Source organism: Thunnus maccoyii, chromosome 6 (genome assembly GCF_910596095.1).
Source record: "Thunnus maccoyii chromosome 6, fThuMac1.1, whole genome shotgun sequence".
Lineage (NCBI taxonomy): Eukaryota > Metazoa > Chordata > Actinopteri > Scombriformes > Scombridae > Thunnus > Thunnus maccoyii.
The window spans coordinates 25,981,596-26,009,361 of NC_056538.1; the positions used below are offsets into that span (position 1 = coordinate 25,981,596).

Here is a 27,766-nt window from a genome sequence, read left to right on the forward strand (position 1 = left end):
ATTGAAAGTTAGCCCCACCGTAAACAACACGCAAAACAGGATAGCGGATAGATTATGAATGCATCTAACGTAAATATGTTTTTATTGTTTTCTTCTAGGCAGTCGGTATCTTTGGACTGCTGGTAGAAGCCTACAGCTGTCACCACAGTCACCACAAAGCAAAACAAACTGAGTTTCTGGATGCTGAAAGACACAAAGAATAACTAAATGAGCTCCGGAAAAAAAACAGCTTTGAATGTTTTGGCTTTCAGCAGTGAAAAAAATTTAAATGGATGAGCAACCTAAAGTCATCTGTCATTATTTTGATAAACATTTATAAGTGGTATCTAAAAGTGAGGTGAACTGCAATATTTCAGCCTAACCCCCCCTCAGCTTGTGTATCTTTGTACCCACAATAAATCACCTGAACACCAGGAGTGCGATTGGGATCTTCACTTCCTTTATAGACCGACAGTTCTATCTTCTAAGGAGGACCGGTCATTTACAATAAATTTGATGTAAATATGATATGACAGGATATCATCAAACTTCCCTTCGTCTCAAAAATAAGACTGAAGGTTTGGATATGATCCAATTCCCTCTCTGCCATTGCTGCTGTCAGAAAGTTCTATTCATCTACTTTTTCATTTTCTCTTGTAACTAGGAGCTGTCAAGGCCTGGGGGCTTTGCCTTGCAGTTTGCTTGGCTATATTTATAATTGGACCCTGTCAACAGTGTCCACTGCATCTCAACTGCGCAGTTTGTTATGGCAGCTACTGTGTACTGATTTCAACACATGCCAGCTGAGAGATGGTTTGTGTGTCATTAATGCGCAACTATAGGTAGGTGCAGACACAATGGTTGCACCCAGGAGTTTGTGGATGGAATGAAAATCATCTAAAAGGGATCAAAGAGGACTCAGTACAGTCAAAGTCAAATTCTTCCAGGCAATAAAAAGCTCTATGCTACACATTAACAGGGGAGCACAGATAAGTGTGTACATCTAATATCTACAAAGGCTAGAATAGATCAAACATACAGAACAGCTGTGTCTGTAGCAATGTACAGTACAATAAATGCCATAGTTGTGTTAGAAGAATCATTTCTTCCAAATTTACTGACATTTTATATGAATGTGAAAGTAGTAAAAACACCATATAAAAGCCTGTTTTTGGTAGACAATATTAAATTTTGCATGACTCCCTCTCCATGTTCAACACACTCAAACTCACCCATACACACTATCTATTCTAAAAGATCTGTGATTCTTGTCTGGATGTGCAACAGTGCTTGTCGTGCCAAAATCAAGCCAGCTTTTAATATAATTGAGTCATTTTGACCTGCCCTGCTGTGCTGCACAGTGTCTGTGGGTGTCCTCTTAATCAACACTGGTTCTACAGATGAGTGGTGCAGAGAGACACCGGATCATGACTGGGCTTGTTAAGACTCAGAGGAGAATGCTCTCCTGGGGGAAGTGTCTGCCACCTGGAGGACCTGTGTGATGAGAGAGCAGCATCGCAGGAAATACGACAATGTCTCTGCATGACTCAACTAAATAGAACTTTTGACTCATGATTTAAGAGTGGATCATGGGCTATTTTGCAGGGTGAAATCTATTGAGAGGAGTAGCTGTGCTGTGGCCACATGGACTGCCTGCATTGCATGACCGTCAGATCCCTGCAGTGCTTCCTCGCCATCAGCTCTGGTGGTTATGCATTGCCTCAAACATTAAAAAGCAGCTACAGTGATTTTACTCCATTATGAGTCCATTGCCAAACAATACACAGCATTGTATGGTGGTGCTGCACATGCAATGCAGAACCTGTTGACATAAGAATCTCATGATAGACCTGATTTTCATTTGGAAAAAAAGATGCCTGGTTGAAAATGTGCAAAACATCACCATCAGCGTAAACCACGAGAGGGAGACAAAGCTTTGCTCCTGTCAGATTATCAGTCAAGACTGCTTTATACAGTTGTACTTCCGATTGCTTTTCCTCGTTATTAATAACAGTCTGAAGAGAGAAAATACCTCTGATGTAAGAATAAATGTATATATTTAAAACCACATAGAGAGATTGTGTGCTTTATGCGTCTCAAATGAAATCATTCGAATATATATTGAATTTCTGCTTATACTGCAGGCTTTAAATCATACCTTATGCCAAAACACCACCATATTCACCTCTTTTTTCTTACCTTATCCAACCTGATGAGCCCACGCGGTATCGTTTTGTCTCCCATGAATGACACAAACCATGTCCATTCAAATCCTGACAAACGCATTCCAGCGGAGATATCAACCAATCGGCTTAGAGGAGGGCGTAACTCCTTTTACTCCATCAAAGCAGGAGTATGAAGTTCAGGTTATCAGTGTACAGCTGCTGTGAGAGAATGGTGCACCTTAGTGCCAATAGGTGCGTGATATTATCCAACTCTGATTTACATTCTTGCAACTTTAACCGCTGTATTTAGTTTATCAGGGTGTAGCCTATGCGCAAAGTTCAACGCGTCTCCTCTGCGGGTGTACACTACAAATGGCTTGGATTATTCCCTCGCATCTGCACGGGACCGGCGCTGCTTTGATTCTGCTTGCGGTGATTCTGACAGGTGATGCAGTTGCGCAGGTTTTTGACAGCTATGGATTATCATACGCCTTGAGGTCCGAGCTGTCAGAGGACACGATATTGGTTGCCAATAATGGGATCCGCGTGCCTTTCGGGAGATCAGTCTTCATTGATCCCATCAACGATTTGGTTATCCAAGTTCAGCCTGGTGATAGATGCAGCATAACAGTCCTGGACAATGATCCCTTGTCTCAAAGGCCCGGACACCTGTCTCCGAAAAAGTTTCCGTGTGAATTCGGCCCCAACGACGTGAAGTATTCTCACTTTGGCTCCAGGAGTCCACCGAGGGACAGAGTGAAATTACAACTCAGGTATGACACCCAAACGGATACCATTATAATACCTTTTATGATGGAGGTGGAAGTCATTTTCACACAGTTGGAAGTGCTGACCAAAAACATGCCTCTCACCGTTGAGAAAGTGCTCGGCATAAGTAACCCCATCGATAGAAGAATTTTAGAATTCACCTATGACAGAAGCGCACAACAATGCAAAATCGCCCCTCTCTCCAGTGGCAGCGTGCTGCCCAGGTATGGAAAACTTGTGGATGACGGCAGCCTTGGAACAATGGTGGATTGTGATGAATTCATTAAACTGAACATCCGTTATCAGCACACTTTTGCTTTGAAGTCACCGAACAGAGATTACATTCCAATGCTTGTGGAGTTACATGATAAAGAGGGTAATTTGCTAAAGCAGGAATTCTTCCAAATTTTGGTGAGGATTAAAGATGGAGAGGAAAACACAGCTCCTAAACCAAGCTTTGTGGCAATGATGATGATGGAAGTGGACCAGTTTGTAATGACAGCTATAACCACTGATATGCTGGCTGCAGAGGATGTTGAGTCTAATCCTGACGAATTAATTTTCAACATCACATCTCCCCTGTCCTATGAGGAAGGCTACATAGTGAGCACAGATGATAGGAATTTACCAATAACCTCATTTTACCAAGGAGACCTCAAAGACTTGAAAATCGCCTACAAACCCCCTGCTGTGGATTCAGACACTGAGCGGATTTTCCAGATTGAGTTTGAGGTTGTAGACACAGAGGGGGCTGTGTCAGACCCTTTTGCTTTCATGATTGTTGTTAAGCCTATGAACACATTGGCTCCTGTGGTGACTAAAAACACTGGACAGTTACTGTATGAGGGACAGTCCAGACCTCTGTCCAGTTCACAAAATCTGGAAATCAGTGACGAAGATAATTTAGACAAAGTCAAAATAACTGTAATTGATGGACTGAGGCATGGAGACTTAACTGTTCTGGGCTCCAGGAGGAAATTTTTCACCCCTGCTGACCTCAATGCTGGAGTTGTCATTTATCAACATGATGGCAGTGACACATACAGTGATAATATTATTTTCAGAATGACAGATGGCGCAAATGAGGTGGAGTTTCTGTTTCCAATCACTGTTGTTCCAACTGATGATGAGCCTCCTATAATCAATGCCAACACTGGTTTAATTATATTCAAAAACCAAATGATGCCAATCTCTTCACTCATGCTTAGCGCAGCAGACATCGACTCAGAGGATTCTACAATAAAATTCACAATAGAGCCTCCCTTTTCCACAATTGGGCAGGTGCTGCTGCGTCAGTCCGAGGCCCCAGAGGACCCGTCAACCTGGAAGTTTAATACGGAGGATGAAATGTATGAGAAAGTAGTGACTGAATGGCTGCAGCAGGACATAACTGATGGTAAACTGTTTTACAAACACATTGGGCCCCACAGCACCAGCACGGTCATGGATCAATTTGTGTTTAGAGTTCAGGATGACAATGACCCACCAAACCAATCAGGCGAGAGCTCATTCATCATCAAAATTCTCCCAGTTGACGACCTCCCACCTGAACTGTATCCCGGCACAACTCTGCAAATAACTGTGCATGAGTATCAGCTTACTCACTTCCGAAAGAAATTCCTCCGTTATACTGACCTCGACTCAGAGGATCGGGATCTCAAATACACAATCATCCAGCCACCGACGGACACAGATGAGAACAGCCCTGTTGTATTGGGAGCTCTGGTATTAACTGAAAAGCCAAACACTGAAGTCACAACTTTCACTCAGGCACAAATTAACCATCATAAAATAGCTTACAAACCTCCTGATCTCGAGCTTGGAATTACCACTCATGTTTTGCAGTTTAGATACACTGTGGAAGATGTTTCTGGAAATAGTGTAGATGGGGTTTTCACTATATTTTTAAAGCCTGTGGACAACAAGCCACCTCAAATAACCAACTCTGGGTTTACTGTGTTTGAACGTGGCACACATGTCATCACAAGTTCCGAGCTGGACACCTCTGACACAGACACAGACAGCAAACTGATATCCTTTACTATTACTCAGCCTCCTCTGCATGGCCAGATGCAGTTTACATTCACTGACATGACAAAAGGAGACACTTTCAGCCTAGAGGATATTGGAAATGGTAGAATTTCCTACATCCATAATGGAGATGAATCGACAGTCGATTCAATTCAAATAGATGTCAGTGATGGTGTCCACGTTGTCCCAATTATTATAAAGATTAGTGTGAAGCCTATTGATGATGAGACTCCAACCATCAGTCTCCCGGCTGGCACAATTGGCTCCTTTATAGATGTACTGGAAAATGGGGCAACAGAAATTACAAGTAATGTCATTCAGGGAAGAGATGAAGACACAGACGACCTTCGTTTGACCTTCATTGTGGAGGACCCGCCATCATTTGGTGAAATCCTCGTGAAAGGTGTCCCATCTGGCACGTTCACCCAAGCTGATATCATCAACGGCCTCGTGGTTTATGCCCATACTAGCGGGGAGATAGGCTTGACAACAAAGGAGGACTTTTTCAATCTCACTCTGACGGACATGTCTGATGAGTGGACTGTTGGAGGCAATAAGATCACAGGTGTCAGAGTGCATGTAACTATTCTTCCCTTGGACAGCCAAGCTCCAGAGGTCTTTGTGGGGCCACAGTTCACTGTTGCTGAAGGAGGGAAAAATGTCATTCAAATTCTCTATATAAGCGCTGATGATGTCGACACCCCCAATGATGACCTCCTTTGTACAATCATTGTACAGCCAACTTCAGGATATGTAGAAAACATCTCTCCAGCCCCAGGCTCAGAGAAATCCAGGTCCGGGACAGCTATTAGTGCTTTCACCATCAAGGACATCAGACAGAATCACATTTACTATGTTCAAAGCATTCACAAAGGAGTTGAGCCAGTGGAGGACAGGTTTACATTCAGATGCTCTGATGGCATCAATTTCTCTGAAAGGCATTTTTTCCCTATCTCCATAATCCCCTCTAATGATGAAAAGCCTGAGATTTACATGAGAGAGTTTGTAGTTATGGAGGGCATGAACATAGTTATCGACACCCCCATTCTGAATGGTGCTGATGCAGATCTCCCCTCTGATCAGCTCACATTTATTATCACCAAACCCCCCAAGCATGGATTTATTCTGAATCAGCTCACTACCGGTACTGTCCCTGTCTCTAACTTCACCTTGGATCAGATCAAGGAGGCCTCCAGCATTGTGTATGAGCATGATGACTCGGAAACCACAGAGGACAGCTTTGATATTGTTCTTACAGATGGAAAGTTCAGTGTGGAGAAAACAGTAATAGTTATGATTATTCCCGTGGATGACGAAACCCCGAGGATGGCAATCAATGATGGCCTTGAAATTGAGATAGGTGACGTGAAAGTCATAAACAGCAACGTTTTAAAAGCTACTGATCTGGACTCTGAGGATAGCACGTTAACTTACATCATTCGCTATGGGCCTGGTCAGGGGTATTTGCAGAAAACAATGCCTTCTGGGACATTGCAAAATATCACTGTCGGGATGAACTTCACACAGAACGAAGTGGACCAGGGTTTGATTGTGTACATTCATAATGGGCAAGAAGGCATTCGTGACCTCATCAAATTTGATGTGACAGATGGTATTAACCCTTTGATTGACAGATACTTCTATGTCACAGTGGGTGGCATTGACATGGTTTTCCCAGATGTAATCAGTAAAGGGGTATCCCTTAAAGAGGGTGGCAGGGTTTCTCTGACAACAGACCTGCTCAGTACCAGCGACCTTAACAGCCCAGATGAACACTTGGTTTTTACAATCACCCGAGCTCCAATGAGAGGACATCTTGAGTGCACAGACACACCTGGGATGCCCATCTCATCCTTCACACAGCTCCAGCTGGCCGGCAACAAAATCTACTACATCCACACTTCTGACGATGAAGTGAAAATGGATAGCTTTGAATTTGAAGTGACTGATGGCTACAACCCTGTGTTCCGCACTTTCCGCATCTCCATCACTGATGTAGACAATAAAAAGCCTGTGGTGACAGTACACGGCCTGGTGGTGACAGAGGGAGAAAACAAACTCATCACGCCTTTTGAGCTAACAGTGGAGGACAGAGACACTGTTGACCGCCTCTTGAAATTCACAGTCACTCAAGTCCCAGTTCATGGTCGCCTGCTCTTCAACAACACCCGGCCTGTCACCTCCTTCACAAAGCAGGACCTGAATGAGAACATGATCAGCTACAAGCATGATGGCACAGAGAGTGCTGAGGACAGTTTCTCCTTCACTGTCACTGATGGCACTCACACAGACTTTTATGTCTTCCCTGATACAGCATTTGGGACTCGAAAACCCCAAATGATGAAGATTATTGTCCTCCCAGTGGATAATGGAGTACCGCAGATTGTGGTGAACAAGGGTGCCCCAACATTGCGGGTTCTAGAGACTGGTCACCTTGGGTTTGTGATCACCAGTAAGACTCTTAAAGCAGAGGACAGAGACAGCATTCAGGATTCTGTGACCTTTAGGATTAGCGTTGCCCCAGAGCATGGCTACCTGATCAACCTCGGCAAAGGAAATGCCACTATCACCACCTTCACACAGGGTAAGAGAGCAGCATTTCAATCAGCTTTTTAATCTTGTGACATTCTCTTAGACTTGTAATCTATTGCATAGGTATTTTAACCCACACTCTTTTACATTTACCCACTCTGCTAAATGTACTCTTCTCTGCTGCCAGAAAAATGTTGACTTCAAATATCAAAGTTTTTGTTTCAACTCAAGAGACTGCCTGTTTACAGAGACGAAGTATGCCAGTGCCTCAGGCTGACCAGATCTCACTAGAGGAGTGCATTTTTCAAACAGTACCTAATGTATCTCACTCTGGGAGAGAACCAATGGTGATTTGTACATTACCAGAGTAATATTTTGCAACAGAAGACAAGGGAATTACAGACATAATGATAGATAATGTGAACATGTAAAGATGTTAAAGGGAGAGTGCATGGTAGTCTCACAGCGGAACACTGAGAGACATGAGTACAGAAGTTACAGTGCACATCAGTGTATTCCTTGCTTTTATTTACAGAGTCACTGTGAGATGATTTCCCCAAGAGGCCTGTTCAATATTTCAAGAGTTCTCACAAGAGTAAACAGACAGTAAATAAAGACACTACTTGCTGGGCATTTGAAAATTGTGGCTATGTATTTTATGCAATGGTCCCTTTGAAGGGAAATGTTTTGACATCAAATATTGAAGATAGCAAGGACTGTAAACTTCACACTTCTTCTAGATCCAGGGATATAAAGAACCCTGTCTACCAACACATGGGATGACAAACAGACCACAGTGATGTAGCCCCAAGAATCAAGCTTCTCTTAATGTTCAGTATCATTCAGGAGTCTAATAGATATACAGCTCTTGTTACCAGGCAGTTTCTCATTTCAAATTCCCCTCGACACTGTGCAGCGTGAACATTTCATCACATAACCTCAGCTTTTTTCTTAAAGCAGGGCTCAGGGGTGGTTACTGACATTTAAGTCAAATAAAATTATGGGAATTTTTACAGGTAGGATATCATGGATATTAATATGAATTTATCTATTTTTCAGCTGAAATTGATGACATGAACATATGTTATGTTCTGAGAGACGGCGACAATGCTACAAATGACATCTTCTATTTCTCAATTGAAGACAATGGTAAGTTACTTTATTTAAACATGCCTTCTTTAAGTTATACTCAGTTGAAAGCACAACATTATGGTTGAAATGATTCCTTGTTATGATGATTTTGGAGGATGAAATATTGAATTATGTACACTGTCTCAAGATTAACTTGAAACTCAGCTTTCTCTAAAAGGGAAAGGAGCAGCTTGCATGCACCTTTATAATGTGTCTAATTTAGCAGAGTTATTAAGCAAAAGTTGTGCACAAATTGGAGAGATTTCCAGAAGAATTCACACATTTTCTTGTTTCAGCATGGGCAAATGGGAAAATAGGCATGCAGTGAAGAAGAAGCCAGGAAAAGTAAAAAATACGCTTTTTATAGATAGCTTTTGGATCTATCATGCTCTGTTGATTTCCACTCAACCAACAGCAAAAAATTTGAATGTCACAGTTGCCATGCTTATTAACCTTGTATCTGAACATTCATTGTAGTCTTACTGTGCAGTAGAGACTACGCAGCTCAGTCTTATAACACCCCGTCCATTATTTTTTCATGCAAGGGCCTCCTGATTTAGAAAGTAATGATTGATTTAGCAAGTAAGTAATTAGTAGAACAATTAGCGAAGACTTCTTTCTACATGTAATCATGCACAGGCTCAATGAATGGTTTGAGGCAATCATGCCGGTGTTGTCGATTAGCAGAAGCAGCGTGCCTGACAGTGTGTCCTTTCTGCTACCCTTCAGTGGTGATAAGTGAGCACAAAGGACCTCTCTAATAGGGGCCCTCTTTTCCCACAAGCACCTCAGTGGGCCCCTGTACACATTTTCTCATCTCTCGACTAGAGACTAATCTGTGGCTTCAATTGAATAATAGACAGTTGAACATCAATGCTAAACAGGTGGATGCGGTGCTAATGGGTGATGACTAAAATGCAGGGGGCAACTCCTTATTAGGAGGCGATACTGTACGACATTGTTTTACCTGAGCTGCTGGCAAGTGTTGAGCCCATGCAGAGCTCTTTTGTTGCTATTGGCTCAACTGGGGATCTCACAGGGTCTCTCTCTCTCTGTCTCTCTCTGTCACTGTCTCTCTTTCTAGCTTGCTCGATGCTTGATGACATATTTGTATTCAACACTGGTAGTTTATCTTCCATAACTGGCAATTAGATTTGCTTTTTACACTCCCTACAATCTTTTACATTGCTTTTAGACTTGATAAGTGGATTCAAAACAACATATGTCTTTATTTTGTTCTCTGTCATAGTTATGCACTCAAACCAAAACATGAAATTGCAACAGTCAGACACATCATACATCTCTAAAACGTCTTTGACGTGGGAATTGTGCTTCATGGTGGCACCTTAATGGCTTGACAAATTGATGAAGAGTCATGTTGGATGACCCATCCATAAGGACTCAACACGTACTGCACTGCAGCTTGCGAAGCAGTCAGTGAAGGTTTTTTTTAATAAGATTTAAGCTGTGCTGGTGGCTGCCCTAAATCCCCAGACAGAGCCTTCAGCTCTTTGAACAGTCATGTCGGGGAGGAGCTGAATGGTGTACGCTGGCACACAGCTGCACTCTGTCATGTTCAGCAGTGGAAAACATTCTCCTCAGCGCTTCAAGTTCATTGGGAAATTTACCAACTGCGATTGCCAATTTTTTAGGGTGAAAAGTTACTTTTCATGTCGCAGCTGTTCGGTGTGATTCCAGGAGTTTGGAATCAACGGCTGTGATGAATCATAAATGTGTGCACTGTTTTGGGTATATGTGTGAGCTCGCTGTTGACTGCTAGTGTGCAACTAAATTTTGTGGGCATATATATGTATTTCAGGTTTGTGGTTGTGCTCACAGTACATACATACAATACTACTAGAGAGAATTGAAGCCAGGGCTGCAGCTAAGAATTGTTTTCATTAATCTATTTTTTTTTAATTAATTGATTATCATTTAATCTATAAAATAGTGAAAAAACAGTTTAGTATAAAGTGACGTCTTCAAATAGTTTCTTTAATCCAACTAAACACAGAGATATTCAATTTAATTTCTTTTACAGCAGTATTAAACAGATAATCCTCTCATATGAGTGGCTGGAAACAGAACATTTTCAAAAAAAGATTTTGCCCTATAAATTACTCATTAATTACTACTCAACAATTAATTATCTCTTTTGCTGTAGATTCCTTTTCTGCCAATTGAATGATCGATTCATCGACTAATTGTTTCAGAACTAATTGAAACCACAGACATTATCTATTGTCACTTTGCCTGTGCTCCCAGGCAAGTTTACTGTACTGGGATCAGTGCCCCACATAACTGATTGTTATAGGATTTCTGCTGCCTCCATATTCAATCCAAAAATAAAATGACTTACAATCCGCACTAATTACAGGGCAGGGCACTAATTTACTCTTGGCATGTTTTTTCACAAAGGGTGTATGAATGGAAAGTGCCAAGCCATTCATTACATGCTATCCAAATACTTATAGAAGTTAGACATCTGACCACAACATTGTTTGAGCTGTTGAGGCTGAGATCATAGTTTCTCTGAGAGATTGATTGTCTCAGTACAGGGCACAGTCTTGGCTCTCTTAAACCTAGCTGCCACGGAGTTCTTCTTGGCATCAGTTCATCTGCTGCTTGATGTGTCATTTTAACTATAAATGGAGAGCTCACGCTGAAATTTAACAAATTTGAAACTGCGTTGGACATAACCAGCTTTTGTCCAATATTTGGCACAGTTCTATATTGGCTGCAATAATGACCTTTGGTTTGAGCATGAGTAAATTGTTTTGTTTAGCTGGATAAATTATGCTTATGTAATTTAAACTTGAAGAGAAGTTGCTGTTTCACTCAATTAACTTGGCTACATAAAGACAACAGATGGGCTTTTTGCCACAAATAACAACATGACAATTAGGCCACATACCAAAATGCTTATCATTTTTAATTAATGAGTGTCACAATAAAAAGATTCTTACTGTGTGACTGAAACATTGCTACTTTGGTAACACTTTCTATGTCTACAATGCATTATAAACATACCTGCATATTATAACATACAATGCGTTATAATAAGTTTATAGCGCTGTATAATTATAGTTATAAGAACTCATAAATGCTCATAATTCTTTATGACAATAATCATTATAAAGCATTTTATAATGACTTATAAGGTCAAGTATCATAATACTTCATAATTGCTGGTCACTCACTGCCATTTTTTTGCAAGGTGTATCATCATAGTGTATTATAATTCTCATAGTAGTAATACATTATAATTATTTTATAATGCATTTATGCATACTTATCACTTACCAAGTTTTTTGAACCGTTTACATAAAAGTAAAATGTACTGATACTGGTAATTGTTTCAGTTATTATCTATAATTTGAATCAACTGAGTCTTTAAAGTGAGTTTTTGGGGAAAAATTACATTAGTGAAATGTAAATGTCCATCATTCAGTTGTTCATCATCAAAAAATTGTGTCAGTCCTCAACTCATTATCTGTTATGACCCATTAAACAAATAAATTAATTTTTACCATGTTTTGCATAGATTTAATGATATTTTTTTCACTTTACTTAAATTAAAAAATGACCACTTATAGTGACTTATAACCAGCTTGTAATGTATTATATCTGCCTATACCTCAGGAATTTCATTACTTCATTTAAAGCACCCAATGACCACTTAGAGTAACTTATAATCACATTACAATGCGTTATGACATGATTATAACATATTGCAACTATGAGAATTATAATACACTATGATCCTTGTAAAAAAAATGTCAGTGAGTGACCAGCAATTATGAAGTATTATGATACTTGATCTTATAAGTCATTATAAAATGCTTTATAATGCTTTATTATTATTGTTATAAAGCATTATGAATATTTATGAGTGCTTATAACTATAATTATACAGTGCTATAAGCAGATTATAATGCATTATAAGTATGTTTATAATGCATTATAGACATGAGCGTCATAGAAAGTGTCACTGCTATTTTTAACCCTGTTTTGGTAGAGCAAACCTCAGTATTATACTAATGTCGCCTCGAATTTATACTGCGCATTCTTTATAATAGTCAACAGCTTTTTAACTTTTCATCTGTAATTTGTGGACTTCTTGTGTTATTTTCTCGTCTGTCTCCAGTTTCTCTTTCAACTCTGAAAGCTGCCACCGTGTGCCTTTACAGCTGTATTTAAGATGCTTTTGCCAAACAGGAGATGACAGGGCTTATTTTCTCAGAGCTGCTTGTGTGTCTCGCTATTTGTCAAGCTTGTCAAAGCTTTGAATGAATAATCACTAAGGACTGAAATTACACATATTAATTTGTGGGTGTCTGTTTACTGTTTTTGAAAAACATCACACCTGGACAGAGAAGTCACAAACAGAGGGTGTTGGCCAGAAACCTCTTTAATTACTTAGAAAGTGTCTTGTTTAGAACGAGATTGGTATCTGGGTGTTTGTGTTTCCACGTGTGTATGCGTGTGGTGGGGAGGGGGCTGCTCCTGTCATTCTAAGTCAGTTAATTGCTGTGTTTCGGTGGACTCCAGCCCTCCCCTTGTCTCCTGAGGATTTGGGTGCATTCAGGTGAGCTTACCTGAACACACACAAGCCCTGGCATTCCCAGGCAGGTTGTTTGTGGAGCTGAATCCCTGTCTGCCTCCAGTCAGTCAGTCAGCATCAGGGATGTTCCTACTGACAGACACACTACTGTGGCCTTTTGTTTTTCATTCCAGGCACTCACTACCACCCCTTTTTTCTTTCATGGAGCTAAAAAGAGGCAGCAAAAGATTATTGATTGTTCAGTTCATAGAAATGTGCTACCTCTGAAGGTCAAACTCCACAGCTATGTCCAACGTTCCCCTCCTGTTTCCCATTTGACTAACAAGACTTGTTTAGTATTTAAAGTGCATAGAGTATGTAAATCAATAATTCAGATTTGTAGTGAAATCGGTCTGCAGTGTAAAACACAGAGCAAATTCCTGACTGGAACATTTTTTCTTACATGGCAACCCTGAAACAAAGACGAATGTCTTTCCTCTCCGGTTTCCAATGCACAAATTTCTGCAGCACCTACCTCAACAAGCATGTTTCGTTTGTTATTTCTGCTTCATGGAACAGGATAAGTTCAGGTCACTGTTGGTACCGTGACCTAATAAATGCTCCGAACCTTTTCAGCCTGCAGTAACATCTGCCGTAAATTGTCTATATCTCCCATGTTATCGGCAAGTAATCGCTCGGGACACCGAGTGCATACTTGAATCCATCTCCCTTGTCTCCACTCCTGTCTAATCCCAGGTTAGGAGGGATTAGCTTTCTCCCCGTAGCGTGCTAGAGCACAACAGAAGTAAGGGAGGACATGCACTCACATGCAGTTGTGAGGTTAGTATAGACTTTGTGTATGGTATAATATCCCCATCACAGTGCAGGTGATGACTCTGCAGTTTCTCTCGGTGTTTCTATCCTGTTATTAATGAAATTGTCTTCCTCTACACTTTTCTTGTGGGGTGGGGGGGCGGGATGTGGTTTAGCATTCCTCTGTCCTCAGCAAATTACATGGCTGGTCCAGTTGTATTTTAAAGTCCATCTGTGTTGCAGTCAATAAAATATTAGGTAGTAATTTTATTGTTATGGAAAAATGTTTTGTGATAAAACATCTGTGAGTAGATTACAGAGCGATTCCTGGGTAACAGCTGCTTCACTTTGGGTATTAAAAAAAACTGAATTACAGAGAGGACTTAGGCCATTTGTTTTAGATGGAGAGTGATTTGGGTGGCTCACTGGTCCCTTATGTCCTCAGTGGTTAACTTTTAAAAAATTTTTCACTGGTCTGCATTGCGGTTATATTTTTCAATGCTTATTTTCCAGCAGCAGTCATTTCTATTCAACACAAGAAAACTTGGTGGATCTGCAAGTTTATCTTCCTTTAATGTGCGTGTGATGTGCAGAGACGCCTTAAGTAAAAGCATACGTGGATAGTGCTGCAGTGACTAACCAAACAAGTGAAGAACCTGTGCTCATCGGTAAGAGGGTGATGAAACATTTATTGTAATGCAACAAACTTGAACCAATGTAATTCCTCATAGAAAAAAAAAAGATTAAAAAGCCTTTATTAATGATTGGCTCATTCTACACGGCGAGTAAGCCAAAACATGTTGGTGAAAGCTTTATTGAATTATTTATGAAATGAATTATCCATTTCATTAATGCTTTTCCTTTTTTCCTGGGGTTTCTGTCTGTTGGATTTCTATTAGCAGATGTCTGTTATTTTCATTTTTATTTTTCTCCATTGCGTTTTTTTTTTACTGTGTGCAGATTACTTTTAAATACCCCATGTTTAGTCAGAAAATCATCTTCTGCTTCTGCATTTATGATAGATAATGACTTAGAAAAGTGAATAGCAATATTTTATATATATACATATTTCATTCTGGTAGTGATTGTATATCACATAGTATTGAAACATACTGAAATGCTGCTCGTAAGACCCTCTTGCACTGATGTGCCCTCATTTTCCCTTTGGAAAACAGAAGGGAAACCCGACTTGATGATTCCTTCCCTCTGTCTTAATATGCTGCCAAAATAAGTGTGTGGAGCCAAGGTTAACAAAGCAAAGGCGAATTCCCAGCAGTATAGAAACTCCAGGCCCAGGCTTGTTCCCTGGATGATGATGTGTCGTCATACCTGCCTTAGGATATCGGTCTAGCAGAACTGAGGTTGTTCAAGCACTGAATTTGTAGACAATCCCTCTTTTTTGAAAAAAGCTCACAGACTGAAGTTTGTGATATCAGTCAGGAGTCACATCTACTCCAGAAAACTTATTATGTGTGTCAAATATCACATTTATAAGCAAGTTTTCTTACAATGGCAACAGGAAAGGATTAAGAATGTGTAAATCAAAAACTGCACAATAGGAATCTTTCACTTCTATGATGAAAGTGAAACTAAAATCTCTCACATATGGGAGCATCAATATGTGTCTTGTTTTATTTTTGGCCGTAAGATATCAAACGATTCAATGAGACTGTGTTTTGAGAAATGTGATATTTCCTCTGCAAATCAGCGGTGCTATAGTCGTCGCTGTGTCTCTCTCTTCACAGAAGCAGAGCTTTTGTTCAATTTTGCAAAATCACTCTGGATAATGTGTTTTTGGCCCCTGAATCCCAGCAGTGTGCCGGAGCTGCTCCTCTCAGCCCTGCTGCATGATAAGCCTCTGACAGCTGGGCTAAGGCTGTAGTGTCACAAGTCTCTCCAGCTGAGCCTCAGTTTCAGAATTAGAGTCTGATGCAGGCTACACCTCCTTTGTATACACGTTTTATGCATACACACACACACACACACACACTCACAAAGCATCCACCATCTATCCATCTCAGGGCCAGCTGCCTGATCCCATAATCAAAGATGAAGCTGGCACTGCTAAAATGTTGCATCAAGATGCTGGGCATCAAATACAGTTTAATTGATAACTGCTTTGTCTTTGATTTCAAGCTGTTGTGTCTTTTGATTAGAGTGCTATGATGTAGACCAGGAAAAACACCAGCTCCTTTCATTTTCATATCATCAGCATTTCAGTATGCCAAGAAAATATATACAGTAGAGGGGAATTGAAAATGTAACATAGTTTGAAGTGAACTCTCTTGAGAAGGTTTTCCTTTCATATGAACCTGATAGGAGTGTGTCTTGAGTAACAGGGTTCTCATCTCATAAAAGGTGTTGATGAAACCCTTTGGGGATTTTATGTGTGGATAAAGCTTCGTCTCACCACATCCTCCACCACCTGCTTTCCTCCATAAGTGAAGCCTGATAGGAAGGATATGAGAAGTTATCTAGTTGAAAAATGGGAGGGAAATGCAGTCAGAGGAGATGAAAGATAGAAGTGCTCTGTTGGTCCCAGTATTGGTGGGGGCAAGGCGTCAAGCTGCTTCCTGTCGCCTGTAGCGATGTCATGAATGTGCTGATGTGCAGTTCATCTCTCTAAACACCGCCTGTGTTGACAAGTTGTGAGGGATCAAATGTAGAAGGTGAGCCCTGCGGGTATGCAGCTTCATCTACATATGAATAGAAATTATTTTGATATTTACCATATACTTGATTAGCTGTAAACAAAAAGCATGCTGCTGGTTTGCATGTGAAGTATGTATCCGACTTCCGTTTCTAAAAATATATGACAGTCTCAAACTGTATGGTTATCTAAGTCAGGGAACATTCCCATCTTTTACTTCATGTTCCCCTCTAGCACCTACAGTTCATCTCTGAAAAGTCAACTTTTAACAAGGGGCTAAAAAAAAACTGGTTTCCAGTTGCAGTGCTTAAAAGAGCGATCATCAAGTGACAAGTAATGCAAGTGAAAGCTAGCCATGTTTTGTGTTAAAATGTACATGGCGCCCTGTAAATCAATCATGGTCTCTTTTTACAGAGCTATAGGCAGCATATACTGTATCTCACTAAAACAGTCTGTGCTTTTTAGCTGTTCCAATTTCAGCCTGTGCACCGCAGTTGTTTTTTTCTAATTAACTATTTCAAGTATTTTTATGAGAATATGTATACATATAAAATTGTATTTGATGCATGGGTGAGTTCTTAGAGCAGTGTTTTCTTATCAAGTTGTATTCTTTTTGTTTTTCTGCCTCATGTAGTGTTGAGAAAACCAAAAAGCATATATGGAACAACCAGGGAAAAGTCCAGAGCTCAGATCAACCCTTCCCCTGTGAAGAATACTAAGGAATGTCTTGCTGCTTGAAATTAACTACCATGCCTGGGCTTATCTTGGTTTTCCAGGACACAGGCTTGGAGTGAAGAGTTACATATTAGCAAGCAAATGTTACTAGGAAAACAATGAAAGGCCACAGGGTGCATGTCTAGACAACAAGTCAATCTGATACAGTAGTTACATTCAGCTCATTAAATCCCTAAGTAATTGCCTGAAGCCAGTACAATTACCATAAAATTATTATATAATACTTTAAAGGTTATCACCGGTCAATGAGTCATGTGCAAGAATAGTATTTTTTTTTGCGAGTATTGTGCATCATTGCAGTGAGGGAACATTTAGTGCTATTGGGGTGATGTGAACCTTTGTGATAGTCAACTAACATATTTAATTTGCACTTAACTTACCCTCTAAAGAGAGTTGATAATTTTTTAAAGGGCATTCAGTGTCTGTGAGTTAAAATGTCAAAGATAGAGCTGCAGGCTATAATGCAACTTCTGCCCACCTCTTGTGTTTATCCCCTTTGACATTTAACTTTTGTCCTTCAGATCTAATAGTTTTCAGTGTCAGTGAGATAGAACTAATCTTATTACTTTATTCCATTCCTCAGGGGTCCAGGTGTTGTTCTCCTTACACCAGGTCGTGCATCATTGTGCGTCTCTTAATACATCAGACAGGCACATCCGGAAACTTTGGCTTGCAACACATTTCCGCCCCTTTTTTGGGGAAAACAAATGGCACTTGCCATAGATTTAATGTAAAATAGGGGCACAAAACAAAAGCAATAGAAAACCACCGGAATTAAATTAGTTTATAAATGACCCAAAGATACTATGTCAAAGAAATATATGTTCACTCTGCCTGCAATAGAATGTGCAAGATACATTGAAAAGATTAATTTGATCCGTCTTCAGTCATGTCCCTTCAGTCTCCCAGCGTCAAGCTGCTGAAATAACCCCACTTAGTGGCCTAGGTGTCCTACCCGGACAACTTTATTGAGTCTCCAGGTAAGCATATAGTGCAGCAGTGAAATATTTTACTTTTCAGTCCTGCTCTACAAATAGTTTGCTAGCTAGCAATAGCACCGTGCTCTGACAACTGACCTAGCTACGTTATAGCCTATAAATTAGCATGGTTGGTCTAGCCTCAGCCCCAACCAGTAACTGTTAACCTACAAGGAACCCGGGCCCCACTACAACCTATGCTTTATATAATGTAGGTTACAGGAGGCTATGAATTTTTATATAATTATTAGCTACCTTGATTCTGCAAACTGGACGAGCGCACACAGGCTGCCACTGTCCTGCCTTTGCAATATGTGCTGCGGCTGACAAGCATCTGTGCTCCTAACATTAGGCTACAGCTGTTAATATTAAATTCATGGAAGTACAAATGGTTTGTCTTTGCACCCCTAAAATAAGCTAAGCTAATCTTACAGGGTCAAGTAACACAGGTGACTCATTTCACACACTGGCAAATGAGCGTCGCAGTGGCTAACACATAAGCAAATAGAATAGCATAGCGTGTCCTACCTTAGTGGCCAGAATACCTCTCATTAGTGCGCTCTTCTCTGCCGTCTTGTCAATAATTCCATCCCAATTGTGTCCAAAGCCATTAGAGGGTCCCTTTTATTTTTATCAATGCCTGCTTTCTCTTTCTGATTTATATAACTTGGAGCCATGAAGCCTGGATCTATCAGGATCTTTTATTGTTCTTCTTTATTGTTGGTGCAACCACCTACACAGCAACTCTTCGGCACAGCATTATTAATTTAAACTGGTTGTTAAAGTAGAAGTTTGGAGACATATTTTAACTTCTTTTGTTTACGCTGTTGCTGTCTAAGCGGGACGCAGGATTGTTTTCCCCCAAAAAGGGGCGTGGTGATGAGCGCCTACTCTGGATGACGTATTGCTGGTCTGATATATGGCAGCTCGGACATAGAAAGCAGCTTTTGGAAGCTCATGAAGTTTATGTTTAGAAATTTATAAAAGCTCATGAGTTTTTAACACACTCATGAGCATTGCTGCTCTTTAATTCAGTCATCATCTTCAACAATGTAACGCCTTGCTCTATTAAGTCATTTGCAAACTCTATGACTGACAACCTGTATTAGACATTAATATTCTTTACTTATTTACCATTTCTCCCGGGAGTTATAAACCAGTGATTAACAGACATATTTTAAGCTTAAGAAAACAGAATTTGAACATTTTGTTGCTGCCTTTGTTTTTTGAACACTCATGTGACATACAGTTTTCATCACTACTTATTTGTAGGCAATCTGATTGAGCACCTTAATGCTGTAAGAGTATACAGTAGATTAGACTGATACATAGCCTATACTTTATTGCGTTAATGTAGCCTATATCACAGCTTATGTTTCCCTGTTCAGCACTAGAAGGCTGCACAGTACACCCTGATGGCAGACTTTACACAGCATAATCCACTTCTGATATCTACTATCTACTACTTCTCATATTATGCAGTTTGGTATTCTGTGTCCCTACACACTAATTTATTTGTTTTATGTGCAATACCAGCCTTATATCAATCAGGTTACAGAATTAATCAAAGCAACAATCAGAGTGTCTCTGACTTCACACCAGTAGCTCTTTTGAGCTTTTTTCTTCAAAGATATTCAGAAGTTGTTTTTACAGTGATTCAAACGCAGAGAGAAATATTTTTGCAGTTTGAGTGTATAAATGAAATTTTGCAAGGTCCTCAGAAGTAATCTTCTGTACATAATTTTGAACCTTGAGTTTGTTCCGCTGTGAAGACTAATCTTTAGCTCAATATTACAAGAAGGAGACAATAACAACACTAAATCCTCAGACATTTTCTCCCCTCTTTTCATGAATGCCCATGCTTATCTTTAACATGCAGGTTTGCATAGTTCTACTTGAAGGCTTCTTTTCACCAGTCATAAACAATGAACCAAGAGTCATTTAACACTTCTTTAGGAATTAACATCTCAGCTTTTCAGGGAGCATTTTCCTCTCAGACGAAAAACCTTTCTACATTTGAGGATTTGTAAGTCACAACTGTGAAATGCAGCTGAAACATGTTGTTATAAATGAAACTAATGGAGGCCGGCCCTGAGAACAGCTACGACAAACACTCAGCTCTATTAGTATGGAGCTCATGAGTCTGTGAGACTGGGATGCGGTTTTATATTCTATGGCCTCACACTGCTGCTTTCAGCAAACAGTCCACCATTATACGGTCTGACAAGAGAGCAAACACTGTGCATTCAGGGGTCAAGAAAAAGAACGTCCCCCTCTCTTTATCAAGTCCCTTCATCCTGCATCCTTATGTTACTTTGTTTTCTCTCACATTTTCACACTCCCCCTTGTATCTCCTTGTTATTTCACTAACTCTGTTCTTCTCTATTCAGTCACCAGCACCATGAAAGAGTGGAGGTATAAAACATCCACATGTAACAATGCAATCATTTCAGCCCCTGAGATAGAGACAGATTTTTCTCTTAATGAGCTCATTTTTTTAGGCAGGAAGTGTCTGACATTTTCTTTTATTATTTAAAGATAAGCTCAAAAGGGGTGATACGTTATTATTTTACAACTTGCTATTAAGGAAGGTATTATTGGGTTTATATATAATTTTTAAATGGTAATAGATATATTTTGCAGGTTTCCTCTTTTATTCATCTTAATGGAGACTTTCCAAAGCTACTCTAGTAACTTTGGCCCTGTGGCTGTCGTACTGTACACAATTGACTGGTAATGAGCGAGAAACTCTTGATTTTAAATCCACAATGACCTTTACATGTCAATTCTAGAGAAAAAAAACCCTGCAGCTACTAATTCAGCCTTTTGTTGTTATTTCCCCTACTATTGAGACTTCAGGCTTTTGCTCTTTAAACCGTGTAGCTGACTGTTAATTAAGTCACTCGAGGCTGCATCCTCTTTGACAGGCAGGAATGCCATTCATGGGCAATCAAGAAATACTTTGTCTGACCTCACCTACACAATCAAACAAGCAAAGCCCTCAGCAACGACTTTTATACCTCTTTTGGATGGGTTCCGAAAACTCAAGTTCGACAAATTGATTTTTTTTACTTGCTTGTACAGAGATACAGGAGAGTTTGACATTTCATCTTTTCAGTTTTCAGGCCTATAGTTATCATCCCGCTGAACAAGGCCAAACACAAAATGTTTCTTACAGTCTAGATGTCAGTGGAATATGAATTATTCATATGTACCTTATGTATTTAATGGTGGGTTGAGAATTTGTTTTGAATCCTTCACCTTTCTATGCCTCTCTGCTGGCGACAGCCGTGGCCGGAGGCATTATGTTTTCGGGTTGTACATCTGTGCGTCCATCCGTCCCATTCTCGTGAACATGATATCTCAGGAACGCCTTGAGGGAATTTCTTCAAATTTGTCACAAACATCCACTTGGACTTAAGGATGAATTTATCAGAATTTGGTGGTCAAAGGTCAAAGGTAAAGGTCACTGTGACCTCACAAAACATAACTCAAAACATAACTTTAGCCATAACTCAAGAATTTATATGCTAATTATGACAAAGTTTCACACAAATATCTAATAGGATAAAATGAATAAGTGATGACATTTTATATCCAAAAGGTCAAAGGTCAACTTCATTGTGACATCATAATGTTCAGCGAAAACAGTTTTCTGGCCATTATTCAATGCCATCACTAAGGAACAGAAGGGGAAATTATGACCATATTTCACATTTGGTCGGATACTGAATTGGTGACACTAATCTTGGATGCTCACCTTGAAACTATGGTGACTGTATCGATCTTCTGCGCTGCCAGGATGAAGATGTGTGTGAAGCATGTTTTAGAATTTATAGCTTCTTTGCAGCAACATGCATATCTGAAGCATTGTCTGCTATCATCGCTAAAACTTTGTGTTCTTTCAGAATCGGCTTTATTGGCCAAGTATGTGAACACATATAAGGAAAATACACTTAATACCTTTTATTAAATACCTTAAGAGTCTTCACTACAAATTTTATGAGTCTTGACTGGTTGGAGGAAGCATTCAACTGCGAGGAGGTATTTCTAGTTAGCTAGTTAATGATTGGAGCTTAACCAAAAAGAAGGGAAAACTTTTAATAACTTGTGCCCGACCAAGTCTGAACAGTCATTTTTACAGCACTAGTGATGAAGCCATGATCAGGGATAAGTCCTGATCTTGGCTGCTCAGCAGGACACTCTGTGCCCTTGGTTGAAAATCAGCAAACCACGACAGAACAGATCTTCTGCAAGATCGTACATCCAGAGTTGACCGCTTGCTAATCCTTAACGTGTTTGGAAAGATTCTGTTTCAACTAATGTTTCCAGGCGAGGCTAATAGGATTATACTTAAAAACCCAGGATGTTTGCATGTACATGATGTCAGTCATTTCTAGACAGAGAAATATTGGCCCTAGCAAATATCCAAAGGGCAGTTATGCTGTTTTTTTTCATATCTGCACTTTGATTCATATGCTTTTTATCAATTTAGTTTTTCATGTTCCTCATGACTTAAAAAAAAAAAAACAGAAGCCAAAGAACCTTCAGCTAAAGTGCTCCCATGTGGTTTTTGTGTGAAGTGTTTTCTGTAGCAGATGACAAATGACGTCATCTATGGCAGTTGTGTGAGGACACTGGAGCGTGGAGCAGAAGTCCCAGGACAGAGTGACCTTTCCCTACAATCACACTGTACAGTATTTCCTCAGCCACATTTCTCTCCTGGGCCACAGATAAAGGAGCCCCATTGGAAATAAGAGCTCTGGGAATTCCTCACTGCCTTTCCGCACAGAGGAGGGGCTCTTACTTTGTGACTGAGGAAGAAAGTTGCTAAGCGGTTTCCACAACAACCTTGTGCTGCAATTTGGAATCAAATGTAGAAAGTGTAGGGACAAGGTGAAGGTTATTGCTTTACTTAAAAGCCTTCTTATTGTCATTCCTACTGTGGAGGACAGCATTATAAGAGCACTAAAGCACAATTTCAATTTACAGAATGCACATTGAAATCATAAACTATAAATTTAAGTGCTGTACTTTGGTTAGTAACCAACATCCACAGCATTTCAAAATATGCCCTTGTTCCCATGAGCCATTCAGTTTTCTTTGCTCATCCAACCATCACTGTTATATGTTGACTCTGAGCAGTGGAATTAGTAGTTTGCCAGTCTCCAGTTTCAGCCCTGGCCTGCATAAAGATGAATAAATGAATAAATATATATCTGTTAAGTGGTAGAAAAATTGTGCCAAGTAAACAGTGAACTATGATCCACAAGGCATAAAAAATCTGTGTTTAAAACTTCAGCACAACCAGCATAAGTTCTGAGTGTATACAGTGGGTGTAATATGTAACAACTTCATTCCCTCTGCATTTATTATCCTGTATTCGTAAAACACCCTCTAAACAGTTATAGAAGTAAGACATTTAACTGAAAATTTGAAAGAAAGTATTTCTATCTGTTGTATGTCAAATTCGGGAAAAAAAAGTACTAAGGGTTTAACCACCTCTATAGTTGTGGTTCAGATGTTAATCTCAAAGAACTTTCCCTGCTGAGAGCAAAGCCTTGCTTGCTTTAAGCCTTGCATGGCTCTCTGACCCAGCACTTTTGTTCAGAAGCGCCTTTGGCCTTTCTTTCAGGCACCTCAAATGTCGCCTCAGAGTGACCACTATGTCAGAGTGGACACAGAGGCGGCAGCAGCCAGAATGGACCCTGCAGAGCGGCCAAATTTACGGCAGACTAGTTCCCTGAAAGGCTGTGCTGGTAGAAAAGGGTTTAGGGCCTGTGAAATCATAACAGTTCTAAATCTTTCAAGCCATGGCCCACTCCCCACTCGTTACTGCTGATACAAGGCTTAGGGTGATTAGACCATATAGCTCTCTCTCTCTGCTCTGCCATGTGCTTTCTTTCCTTCAACAGGATTATCATATCCCTTTTCCCTTAATTGGAGAGGTGAAAAATATGCTGGTATGGTGTGGTGCATTATGAAACCGAAAGAAAACTCATTTTAGAGTTAGTACTAGTTGATGATGGAATAGATTTATGTTTGTCACAGATTTTTCCAAGAACAATTTTTGTCTGACTTGAATTTGAAGTCATCTTACCACTGTGTCTCATATTTTTTGTTCAAGAAACAGCATCGAGCTATTTAAAAAAAATCCCTCTACCATAAAAAATTGAAAACTTAACAAGATTAAAAGATTAAAGCCCCACTAACACCCCTTAGACACTGCAGTGTTCATCATACCCCACAATATAGAAGTCCTTGAGGGAACAGTGTGTTTGCATTTTTTTATTCTTTCAGTCTGTGTGACTACAAATTTTAAGTTTGTCATTTTTATTGTTGTTTGTCTTGCAACTTGTAAAAACCCATCGTACATGTCCTGCTCAGCACCAAACGGCAAACAGACACAGTTAGTGACTATTACAGTGTGAACATACATGGCTGCTGTAGTCAAGCATTTAGCAGCTAAAGAGCCAGATATTTTTCTCACAGAAACATAGACAAGAGAATATTTGACATTCACAGTTGGCCAGAAACTTGAATCCAAATGAATGTTGCTCTGTATGTGTAAATAATCAACTGTTTGGCAACAAGCTCACCATATGAAATTAAAAGGTGATGATATGTTGATGTTGTGCTCACAACTTATCTCCGCCAAGTGACCAAAAATCAGTTATTGCTGATTTAAAGACAGTATTTACATGCATTTAAACAAATTAAGTGTGGACCAGGAATTTGTTCCTGGAATTTTAGCTTTCCATTTTTTATGAAAGTAAAATTTGAAGTTTATTGGAAACAGGAACTAACTTTTGGTCCTAACCCTATTAGACTTCCAGTCTCCTTTAACTGCATCATTAAAAAGTAAAAAGTAAAATGTGAGCATGTTGCTGGTCTTGTGCACAATATTTTATCTATCTCTTTAATATGTTTCTTGGCATTTTACTGCTACAATAGACTACAGTTATTGCAGATCGTGGAAATTGCACAGAAAGTCCATTTGCAGTATATGATCATTAAGTATTTTTAGATGCATTGTGTCTATTGAGCATGATTCACTGGCTAGTCCCAATTTATCCACCCTAATCAGGGTGATGCTGGCTCTGTGGGCGAAGGGCCGCCTGTCTGTCTGCCTGGCTGAATGAACAGACGAGGGTCCACAGGGCATCGTGGCCCCACGATGCTTGACAGTGACCAAATAAGGCCGTCTGCAACATGTGTGCAGGGAGGAGACAGGGGCACTAAGTTGGCACAGCCGAGCCTTCCACATTCTTTGGCTTCTCTCAAAAGGCTTCTGTCCCTCATGATACATCCGCCATGTTAGTGGACAGCGCTTGTGTTTAGCAGTGCAGCTACATGTACTGGACAAAGGTTTTTGTGACAGGCTAGTTATGAATTAGTGGTTAAATTATTATAGGTTTTACTTACTCTCTTTGTTTTAAATTGTATGCACTTTTCGGACACTATTATTTAGAGGGACTTTTGAGCGAAAACTTTACAAGAAACCAACAAGACAAAAGAACAGGCAGGCAGTCAATTAATTCACTGAATGAATTAAGATTATTAGCTCTGGCTTTGTTGGACTTGTGATTTTAATGGTAATATGGATATAATGTAGAAATACAGTCTAATGGTTAATGGTTATGCAGCTTATGCTAGCAGTGACTGCTGGTGATGTATGTTGCTGCACTGAACTGCACAGCAGTGCACAGACCTGAACATAAGAGATACTGATATTGTCCTCTAAATTCTGTCTCAGTGCTGTGAGTGCTAGTGAAAGATTAACTCTGGTGTTTTCCTTGGGGCCTCTTTGAAGTGGACTTACCCCAACCCCTGCTTATCTTAATTAGAAAGAAATCTGGAGGAGTGAAGTGGTCCTCTGGAAACGAGCACCTTCACTCCCCAGCTACCCGAAGGCCACTTCGGCTTTACCAGGACTTTAATGCCTCCTTAACTCAATATTTGCTCATGTCATGATTTGATTGTATGTACTATAAACTGTGAACATAATTTATTTCCTCTGAGATTTGAAAGCACTGCTTTGGGAACTATTCCTCTTTAGACTTAGCTGGATATGAAAAATGAATAATTGATAGATCCACTTTCTGTTTGTGAATACTGTCACACTGTTCTCACTGTAGTCACAAGTCAAACAGGTGTTTAATGTAATTCATCTTGAAAGGGACAGCTGCCTCTTTGAGGCTTAGTTTGATGTCTGGGGCTGTTTCTTCAGTGTCATGTAAATAATGATGCAAAACACTCTTTAATGTTGTTATCAAAATGTGTGAGGTATTTTGGATGAATCCTACCGTTAAATAGTCCTGGAATGTCCCTGCCTGAGTGTTTGATTATAGAGCAATGATGCATAAATAATTTATTTTCTCCATTTTCTAGAATTATACTTCAGATCAAGTGTATAAATGGTGTCATAACTATTGCAAAGTCTGTGTGCGAATTCAGATAAATAGCCAAGACCTTCTCAGTTTCCATTACCTCAGAGGAGGACAGGCTCCTTCACGACTCAGAGATCACACATGCAGTGTTTACCAGTGGCATGCATGCCATGCTGCTGGCTTTAATCCAAATGGAGTAGGGAGGTCCTGTCATACACAGGTCGCCTGTCTCCAGAAGACTGATGTGGAACACACAGGAAGCAAAAATCCTCCACTGTGGTAGACCTCAACAATGCATGAGTTATTAAATGTGTCACTTGAGACATTTTCATTAAAAAAAACAAAATACACATATTGTTTGTGTGGCTCTATTGCCAGCTGAAACAATACAATGGTGAATCAACCTTTACATCCGCAATATTTGCTGCTTTAAACACACATTGTTGTGCCAAAAATTGTTTACTCCAAAAAACTGTGAACACACTATTTTTGGTCGTAGACTGAATTCTTATTGCTAGTTTTCCAAACAGTGTAACAAAGATCATGCTTGTTTGTGATTTTATTATGTTAGTCGAACTTAATCTGCCACCATCTGCTATGGTATTCTTGTCATTTATTCTCTCCTAATTGCTGTAAATGATGCAAATTTTGGCACAACAGTCATGAACCACATTACATGACTATCAGTGGTAATGGCAGCTTATTTGGAATAAACAGAGGAACTGGGTTTATTCACATGAGCAGTCATTTGATGGCTGTGTGGGTGCACAAAAGAGCACCAACTATAGAAACTTAAAAAACTGAGAGCAAGTCTTCCAGCTAGACTATGTGGTTATTATTAAATCTACCATGTTTCACCAATTAAAAGAATTTAATGCATGGGGTTTTAAAGGAAATACTGAGGCCAGTTGTGAAGGAAACAATGCACACACAACTATGTTGAAGTGATGCCTCTGGAGTAAAAAAGAAGAAAAACCAAGCATCTCTTTTGAAACAGAGAGAGAAATTCCGTATTCATGAACATTTCATGTAATGTATACAACGAAATGATT

At 39.8% G+C, this 27,766-nt stretch overlaps 1 protein-coding gene across 1 annotated transcript in view; it reads left to right on the plus strand.

Annotated features, from left to right (window-relative positions):
* Positions 1-2,210: 2,210 nt before the first annotated feature.
* The window catches only part of frem2b (FRAS1 related extracellular matrix 2b), a 60,991-nt gene continuing 35,435 nt past the window's right edge, over positions 2,211-27,766 (plus strand). Inside the window, exons 1-2 of the mRNA XM_042414353.1 lie at positions 2,211-7,527; positions 8,535-8,624. Coding sequence (XP_042270287.1) covers positions 2,517-7,527; positions 8,535-8,624 — 5,101 coding nt within the window. The 5' untranslated portion in view covers positions 2,211-2,516. The remainder of the gene's footprint in view (positions 7,528-8,534; positions 8,625-27,766) is intronic.